The 9,982-nt window shown below is 31.6% G+C and overlaps 1 protein-coding gene across 1 annotated transcript; it reads right to left on the reverse strand.

The window, feature by feature from the left end:
* Positions 1-2,120: 2,120 nt before the first annotated feature.
* Positions 2,121-8,407, reverse strand: LOC127725836 (uncharacterized). The gene is made up of 8 exons (XM_052233156.1): positions 8,320-8,407; positions 6,666-6,768; positions 5,860-6,012; positions 4,928-5,028; positions 3,414-3,577; positions 3,047-3,061; positions 2,549-2,581; positions 2,121-2,279 (listed from the first exon to the last, which is right to left on the reverse strand). The coding sequence occupies exons 2-8, from the start codon at positions 6,732-6,734 to the stop codon at positions 2,236-2,238; spliced, it is 579 nt and encodes a 192-aa protein (XP_052089116.1). The 5' UTR covers positions 6,735-6,768; positions 8,320-8,407; the 3' UTR covers positions 2,121-2,235.
* Positions 8,408-9,982: the final 1,575 nt, after the last annotated feature.

Here is a 9,982-nt window from a genome sequence, read left to right on the forward strand (position 1 = left end):
TCTACGGCTAGAATTGATTTAGTCAGTTATATCCATAGAACAGTTTTAAGAACTCTTTGTCTTAAATATAAATAAGTCAAAAGAATATAATATATATCAACAAAATTCTCATCACAGCACTGTTTTAACATTTCTCTAAATGCAGTGACGTCATTTAGAACTGTTCTACGGTTAGAACTGATTTAGTCAGTTCTGCTGACAGTTCTACGACTAGAACTGATTTGGACAGTTCTACCTGGAACAGTATTAGACATTTCTACCCTAGAACTGATCCTGACAGTTCTACCTAGAACTGATTTGGTCAGTTCTACCTAGAACTGATTCTGACAGTTCTACTTAGAACAGTTCTAGGGTAGAACTGTTCTAGGTAGAACTGTTCTAGGACAGTTTAAACAGTTCTATGACAGATTATTCTGACAGTTTTAATGAGAGGTTAGAAGTGATCTCCACTGTAGGTCATTTCAGACTTTTATTGGTTTGTAGTGTAGTGATCAAAGGCCAAAATCAAGGTTAGAGTGACCTGACAAATACCCAGTCCAGACACAAATTGGAAAGGTTTAACTATCATAAGTGCTAAGGTCAAGGTCAAAGTGACATGAGTTTGTTATATAACACACTCCTAGCCTATGATGAAACTGCGTACCACAGTTTAGTTAACCTAAGTTTTACGGAACAAAAGTTATGCACCGGACATGATGTGGGACAAACAGACAGACAGACAGAGGGAAGGCCGGACGGACAGACATGGTGATTCCTATATACTCCCAATATTTGTTTGCGGCAGGTATAATAGCATTCATGTTTTTATAAATTAAAACATATCTCAAAATGTATATGCCTACATAGTTACAAATACTGCTTGCCCTACACCATGTCGCTACATATAATTGAACATTGCATAAGGTCACGCTTTATTCAGTCTGATTGAGACGTCATCAAACTAAACGAATTGCATGTGTAGTGCTTTCTGTTTTGTCTTGGAAAACATTATTTATTCATTAGTTTAAATTGGCTAGAACCAGCGTTTAGTAACTGCGAGCACTCTCAGATCGCTACTCTGTGTTTTTTGTCATTTTTTAAGTGTTTTGATTGTTGAGCTTATATTTGAGCGTTCCTGGCGAATAAATCCAGAAAGCACACAGAATTTAGAAAAGTGTTATTTTAATTTTGTGTAGATCTGATGAGTCAATCCTTTTCCAACTTTGTATTATAGTGTGCTTTTATGCTGTGCTGTTACGTCACTGTCCAAGTTATAGGGAGGAATGATCACTCACAAGCATGTTTAACACCTACTCATTCGTTATGTTGAATAAAGAAAAGGAGGTGAGGCCAACTATCCACTAGAGACAAAATGACATGGATATAGGCAGCAATAGGCCACCATAGGGTCTGTCTGTCTTAAGTCAAGACTGTAATTCAATTGTTGTCGTTAATTGCTAGATTTGATATTCATCTATTTTTTTAGCAAATGTCTGACCATTTGCTTTCTCGTTTGAATTCTTTCACCTGTTGTCACGCCAAAGCCTTTAATATCTAAAAATACGGCATGCCAAACTATAAACCGCCTGGTATTTTCGATGAGTTTTTGCATAATCTGCCGTGCAGTAATACAATTGACTCAAAGAAAGTATCATTATTGAGTATCACATCATAGCAATTATATTTTTTATTATAATTAGGAAACGCTGTCTGTTTTTGGATACTGAATGTATGTAACTACAGCTAAGAATCTTGAGAGAATTTCAAGAAATTGTCAAAAACAAAACATACATACGTGTTTGAAAAGAAACACTTACACATTTTTGTTTTATTCACGCATCGTTGTCAATATAATGGAATTTGATACAACCGTCATACAAGTGAGAGGTTTAGCGCTATAAAACCAGGTTCAATCCACCATTTTCTACATAAGATAATGCATGTACCAAGTCAGGAATATGACAGTTGTTGTCCATTCGTTTGATGTGTTTTCCTTTAGATTTTGCAATTTGATTAGAGACTTTCCGTTTTGAATTTTCCTCGGAGTTCAGTATTTTTGTGATTTAACTTTTTTTTTTTAAGACATAATTTAGTACATAACAACTGGGATACAGTTAGTTTTAAGATAATAATGAAAATGCTTTACATTTAGATATATTTATTAAATATAACATAGCAGTTTGAACTTTTCTAATGTAGTTAAAAGTTTTTTGTCTTGTCTTTGTCGGGCGTCCGGATTTGCACATCAGATCTTGCTTATGAAGCCCCTATTATACACCAACCACACAAAAAACTACAGCCTGCAAAAAAGAAATAAAAGTTTCAAAATGGTCAATAAGTAATAAAATGTGATCAACAACGTTAACGATATTATATAAAGTTAACTAATTTACAACGTGGTGTAGTCAACCGCTTTGTGGTTATTCTGATACAAATATCATTAAATATAAACACATTTTTATGGAATTAATTTTGGTAAGTTTGTTTTAATGATTTTATGAAAGAAGAGAAAATTGATTTTGTTTTTATTTTCTTTTACAAATAGGGCAATTTCGAATTTGATACATACCTCTGAGGTATCCTCGTACACTACGTTTTACACCTACAATAAATGAATTGTTCATATTCTTGATATTAACAAATTCTTTTGAAATTCACATTAAATAATACAACCTTTAAGTATGATACGTCCTTGATCAATTTTTGATAATGAAGTATGAGATATTTTAAAGCAATTGTTCCAAAATTCTCTGCGATTGATTGTTCTCCTGTCATCGATTCTTTAATAATTGATAGATTTGGCGCGTATTGAAACATCATCTCTTCTTTAACAGTTACATCTGCAGGTTATCTTACCACCGTTATCTCCTCATCACACGCATTATTACAAAAAAATTATTTAAGACAATCCATGATTAATCCTTCTTAAGCAAATATAATCCGCGCGTGCAAATGTTTCAATCGCAAAGATATTCACGTTTAAAGTACTGAAATTTATAAATATTCTTGATAAGAAATATAGAAATTTAAAATATTAAAAAAATAGTCAGTCTTGTAATATACTTACGTCTTGCTTTCTTAACTGAAATAAAGATTTTCACTATTATAGCAATTGTATGAAAGATTTATACTGAATTTTTTCGTGTCAAAGATAAGGATAGAATAAAATTCATTATGACTAACATAAAATTCCAGCTATGCAATTTAAAGCATTAACATTATTATTTATGTCACAGTGTGTGATTTAAAATCTAAACACAGATGATTTAAAACTATTTTATTTAGCTCAAAATGCCAATAAAAGTCCATTTGAAACATATTTGAAAATCGGGACAAGGGTTCCTAAATTTTATTTTAAATTCTAGCATAACACTTAAATTATATTCTTTGTGTTTAAAGTTTGAGACGATTAACACATGTAAGTAAAAACATACAAGCTATGTGTACACCATCATGTTGAACCCGTTCTCCATTAAATAGTTTGTAACCTCGACAAAATTCTGCAAGTTTTTCTCCAGCTATTTTTAACATTTCATCGGGTGTAATTGGATGCGCACGGACCAATATTTCGTCTTTAATTTCATGCTGGTAGTGTAACCTAAAATAGATATATAGACTATTTTTTTGGCATTTACTCAGAGTATAATTCTATTATTTACGAGACACATCTCAATATATACTTATTCGTCTGAATTTAGTTCAACAATATAAAATCAAATGATTGAACATTACTCGGTGAGAGATTTGAACCGTTGTTTATTTGATATTGTAGCAACTATAACTGCAATGTGTCTAGCGCCTTACACTTCTCAGCGAACCAGGCTTTAGATAGCTATCGTGAGTCGTGTTTAGCCTATCACAAACAAGAAATTGTCTCAAATATATCTAAATCTTTTTACAATAATTAACGCGTTCAGGTTTAGACTTTGCAGATGATGTTGAGATCGAAATGGACGTTTAAGACTTAAATTCATTAGCAAGTGAAAACGTTAGACTGAGCAAGCTTAATTCCACCTAAAAGTCGGCGAACGCAGGTAATCCGGGAGTGAAGTAGATCCTGCTTCACTAGTGGCACCCGTCATATTGCACATTGTAAATACAAATTCGGTGTCAGCCCTGAATAACTTAGGATTTTACAGTTCTAACACCATGAATTAAATACCCTTTGTCTGAAATTTTGTAAGTCTATAAATTTGCGATTGCACTTTTTGTAATTCATTGAGAGATATTTGAACCCATGGTTTTGTAACATTATGGTAACTTCGTCTGCACTATGTCAAGTGACCTTCACTAGTTTGTGGGCTAGGCTTAATAAAAAAAATTTTTTCATTAGTCATGGGTAGATATAGGAAGATGTGATATGAGTGCCAATGAGACAACTCTCCTAGCCTTTTTTCAGTACATGACAGAATATATATATATATATATATATATATATAAAACATTTCATAATACCTGTTAGCGATAATACCTACCTTGAACTCGCGCATTTTTTTTTTCTATTTTTATACTGCTTAGTATGGTTCAACCACACGTGAGACATTTTTCATCGGATAACTTACGATAAAGCCATAAGATCATCGTCTTTGTTAGATCTCCGAGTTTCGGTTTAAATATTTTTGTTCTTCCCTAAAAGGGATTTGAAATCGGTTTTTTTTTACACTGTGGCAACTCCTCGTGTACTTTGTCCAGCGCCCTACGCGGTCGAATACGCTTTATGAAATAAAGTGTTCATTACTCTTGTGATGCAGTTCGTCGTCGGCTTTATCAAGGGTTGCAACTTAGTACTAGTATATGATTTATGGTGGCATGTATAACCGATTTGTGAAAGTTCTTTGTTATTGTCTTCGGCACTCAATTGAATTGAAACCGAATATAATTCATTGACACTCTGTAAAGTAATTCAACAAGTTATCGTATTACTCTGACGATGACAATTAACATTTACCGTTCTATTTTGTTGAACAAACCCACTGAATCGATTTTCGATTCCTTTGTATCTATTACTAGGCAAAGTCCATGATCTATGTTCTTTATGGCAACTTTTTGCTGAAAATTAAAATGCACTTCCTGTTACCCCTTTGTGTTTACCGTATTTATTATAACTATTCAAAACCCAAATGAGTCTGACTACATTAAGGCAAGCAATAACACAAAAGACTTTTAGGTATTCGGTAAACTAATTGCAATAGAACACATTAAAAAATATAAATAGAGAAAAAAACTTGAATACCAGTTTACACTTACATTTTAAACTTCATAAAATGCCAAGTTTGCATATAGATTCCACCACTGCATCAAGTGTGTTTCGATATTTCTCCGCTCGAGACGGTTAAATTTTAAAATGTAAAACGCGAGGCTTGACGAGCGTTTTAAATATTTAAAATTCAAAGGTAAAGAGTGGGAAAATATCATTATATACGAGATATAGTGGTGGAAACTTAATCCTTCCTTTTCAAGATTTGCAGAAAGTTGTGTTCTCTATATGTGACGTCATCAGACATTGCTGCCTTTTTTCAGGACGTTACAATAGAAAATTCAGAAAAAATAAAGAAAAGAGGTCATAATTGAATTACGACCAATCATTTGCCGAGAAAAAAGTTTTCTCTAGAGATGAGAAATATTTTTTTTTTAAATCGATCGAAATTTTTTTAAAAAGCATCAAAATTAGAGAAATAGCTATAAAGCATCAAAAATATAATTTGACACCGAGTTAGATATTTACTAGTTGTGGTTAAAGAATAACTAGTATTGTATGATTCTTTTAGAAACAAAGACTAAAACTTAGCTTAACATATTTTATGCATCTTAGCTTGCTGTGTCAAATATTGTCTTATTCTTATTGTCTGAAAAAAAAGTTAAAGGATTTAATACACAAACCTTTTCAAAATCATGAAGATTGATTGATGGACAATAAGAGTTATTCAGTTGGGAGACGTCCCCGACATTGACAGTCATTAGGTTTGCCTTTGAGTCAACAACAACATCCTCGTTCACCCTTCCTCCAGGTACTTTAATATTGATCCTGTATGTCTGTGAGTTGAAAAATAAATAAATATAATTTTTAAGTGTGTTACAGTTTATAAGAAACTGGTACACGGTTACTAAGAATAGCCAAAACCTCCAATTTTTCAAGAAAATTGTTACAAGTTCAGCTCCAGTAATTTCACACTGAAGAACATTTAATATGCAAAGGTAATACTGTAAAAAAAACCTCACTATTGGATTCAATGTATGCAATACTTACAACGAAATACATCTTCACATTAAGAAATGCAAACAAAATATTATAAACAAGTTAAAATAAAAGTAATTGTACATACAGATATTAGACTTTCAAGAAGGAATTGCCTTACGTCATTATTTCTATATTTTCTCAAATCACTTTTCATTTGTAAATTCTGATAGTAAATTTCAGATGAATTATATATATATATATATATATTGTAGTTTTATGCCTACACAAACCTAGATTTACAATGTTTGTTTTAGAGTTGTCAAACATTTAGACATATAATATATAGATATAGCAGCTACGTATACGTCTTTTGCTCTTTTTACATTGACAGGTGCTTCTTCCAATTAAGAGAAACATTATTCTTTTTAATACAAAAAAAAAGAAAGTAAGGAGTTTAAGAGTATCGCTGTTTGGTCAGACGATCGCATTCATTATCAAATACACAAACCTGAACATTGTCGTTACTTTGGACTGCAATTAAAGGCAATACAACTGCAAAAAGTAGTGGCAAAAACATGTTTATTCCTCTTTTTTATTTGATGATTTTATACCTGTTGAGAAAAGTCTATGTCTTTTATTCATAAGGCACATTGAATGTTTCATTAGAAGATACGATGCAATTAAAATAACAATCACATTTTGTCTGGTTGAAAAATTAACAAAATATATCTATAAAACACAATTCGAAACTTATCAAGTAAACGCCGGATGTTTTAAATATAGGCGAAGCTTGTATGTTAACTTCAAATGATACACAACTCCATTTGATTTTCTAATTATTCATTAGTCATGTACAAAACAGGTATACTAAAGTAACAGACTTTTTGAAAATATTACATATAATAATGAAACAATAAATTGCAGCTGCAAGTCATAATATGAAGATTTTGGATGATTGGGCGCAGCAAATAAGTGCTTAACGGCTTCATATTGTGTCAAGCGGTTGATATTTTATAACATTAATAATAAACGTATGCGTCATTATTTTTATAAAATTTCGGATTGTTCTCGTGTGTTATGAAGATAGAAACAGTAGCTTCTCTTTGTTGATCCACCAAACCGGAATACGACTTATCAAGTTCGGGTTAAACTTATCACGTCAGTTCAAAGATTATGACGTCGGTGATAAGTCTGGGTCAAAGTTTTTAAGGCCAGGTAAAAGTTTTTGACGTCAAAAAGCCGTAAGGTGCAATTTTATGAAGGCTGAACAGAGTGATACAGGCCGGGCAGCGGGAAGACCTATAAAAATGCATACATCTACGTAACTTATTCAATCTACAAATAAGCTGCTTGGTCGAAATCGTCAGTCGACCCCTTATTAATATTGGAGTTATCTATCCATAACAAAATATACAAATCAATGTAAAACAAAAAACTGCGGGAATACTGCACTCCAAAAATAGCGAGACAATGTGCTTCGACAAGGTAAGCGTCATCTGCTTTGCATCTTAGATCGAAAGAATATCTATTTAGAAAAGTTACGAACTACCAACCTTATACTTCACTCGTAGCAAGGTAAATTGTAGTTTTCATCACATTTATAATTATCTAATCATATGAACGTAGCGTATCACATCGTTTGATCAACAAAGTATTTCAAAAAGTCAAATCATCCCATTATTAAGAACAATATACTAGAAAGAAACTAAAAAGGGACAATCAAAAATAAAAGTTCATTAAAAACAGACAACACCTTGACTAAAAAGATAAACGACGAAAAGACAAGCAACAATAATAAAACGTTTCGCATAAAACTACATGTCTGGTTGTGGGTTAAAGATGATTTCATGAGTGTGTTAACCTTTTTGATAATATTTTATTTTTAATTCTGAAATAAAAAATATAGATGCTAATGTATTATTGAAATACATGCAATATGCTTTCCAATATTTGATAGAGTTTTAATTGCCTGACTGATATTTGCCGTCTTAAATATTAAGGATCGTTTACATCCTTTAAGAAAGATTAAATAGATGTTCATATTGAATTTTTCTGTTTTAAGTTACCTTTTTATTTTTTTATGTTTAAAACTTTTTAGAAAGCATGGTACTATTTTCTACGTTTGTTGTTCTTACGATATTATATAATTATGATAAACTTACCTATAAGTTGTTGTCTCTGTTAGAATACAAGACAGTACTAAACTCTGCATTTAATATGCCTATCATCGATTTATTAATTAGATATTGTATAATGTATAATAATTTTCCACGAAAGTTCAAAATTTTTAGTTCCTGGAATTGACGCAACTGATCAATACCTTGTTTTTTTTTAATTTGTCAGCAAATATATCAAGTTTCAATTACAGTCCTTGAATTCACAATTGCACGAACTATATATAGAATAATATGATAGAAAATGCAAAGTGTTTAGTCTTTAGTTGAAACCCAAAGGGCCTGTGTGACCTTTTTTCATCACTTGGCGTCCGTCGTTTGTCGTCGTCGTCCGTCGTCTGTTAATTTTTACAAGTATCGAGTCCCTTCAAACTAAGGGGCCAAATTTTACCAAATTTTTCCACATTCATTATTAGGGTATCCAGTTTTAAAAATGTTTCCGATGACTCCGCCTGCTAACCTACATACCCGACTTGCTAATAATAGAACATAGGGGTAAAATGCAAGTTTTGTCTATTATCAGGAAAACCACTATAGATAGAGAAAAACTGACCAGGACAAAAAATGTTCAAAATGGTGAGATGGACCTTTTGTCCATTTACAGTTATCGCCCGTATATGACGAATTTTACCAAAAGTGCGTGTTTGCCTATTATCTTGAAAACTTTAGTAAAAAAATAGAAACTCTAAAAGCAAAAATTATCATAACAAATCTACAAACAAGTAAAATTGCGAAAATCATCAGTTGACCCCTTAAATGATGATTTTATACGCTTTTAGAGTTTTGCCTATTATTTTGAAGCTTTAATAGACAAAGAAAAATTTTAGAGAGCAAAAATTATCCGCAAGGCAAAGATCTGCAATAAAGATGATTTTTATGAAAGCGTTGGTCAACTCTTTATATGAGTTTGTGCCCAACAAATGAAACGTTTTATCAGTTTTTGCATTTGAAAACTATAATATAAAGTTAGAAATTTAAAAAAGCTAAATTAATCAGTAAGACAAGATCTATATATAGATCAGCATACATTTACATGTAGATGAATTTCTCATTTGTCTTTTTATGAGTTATTGCTCTTAAATGACGATGTTTGACCTTTTTTGGATTTTAGGCAAAATCTATAGAAAATAGAGATTAACTGTAAACAGAAAAAAAAAGCAGTAATACAAGTTCAACAAAACAAAAAGAGATTTTAGTCATGAATAATATTATAGTCTGTAGAAGTACAATAAAACTGATAATACAAGTAAAAACTACCGAACCAAAGAACAATGCTTGTACTTAAAGCAAGCTCTAATTACAAGACCTGCCGATATAGATTCATGTTACCCAACACTATAACAATAGTGGGTGTTCTTAGATGTTGATTTCATACACCAACGTTTTACACTATTCGAGTCTAAAAGTTGTGACTGGATTCACATGTGCAACAGGATTTGCATTTGAATTGACCGCCTGTTTTTGATTGGCTTCTTGTTGCTCAGTCTTTAGTTTTTTTTTGTTTTGTGTTTTGTAGACTGTTTTTACTGTTAAAGGGGCATTAGCTACGAGATATAAAAAGAATTAAAATATGATTTTTGTTTTGTTCAATAATTAAAAAAGTGAAAGTGAAATAGTAAAAAATATTTCGCTTTTAGCAGCTAATTTGGTG

This window comes from Mytilus californianus, unplaced genomic scaffold, assembly GCF_021869535.1.
Source record: "Mytilus californianus isolate M0D057914Y unplaced genomic scaffold, xbMytCali1.0.p SCAF_15, whole genome shotgun sequence".
Lineage (NCBI taxonomy): Eukaryota > Metazoa > Mollusca > Bivalvia > Mytilida > Mytilidae > Mytilus > Mytilus californianus.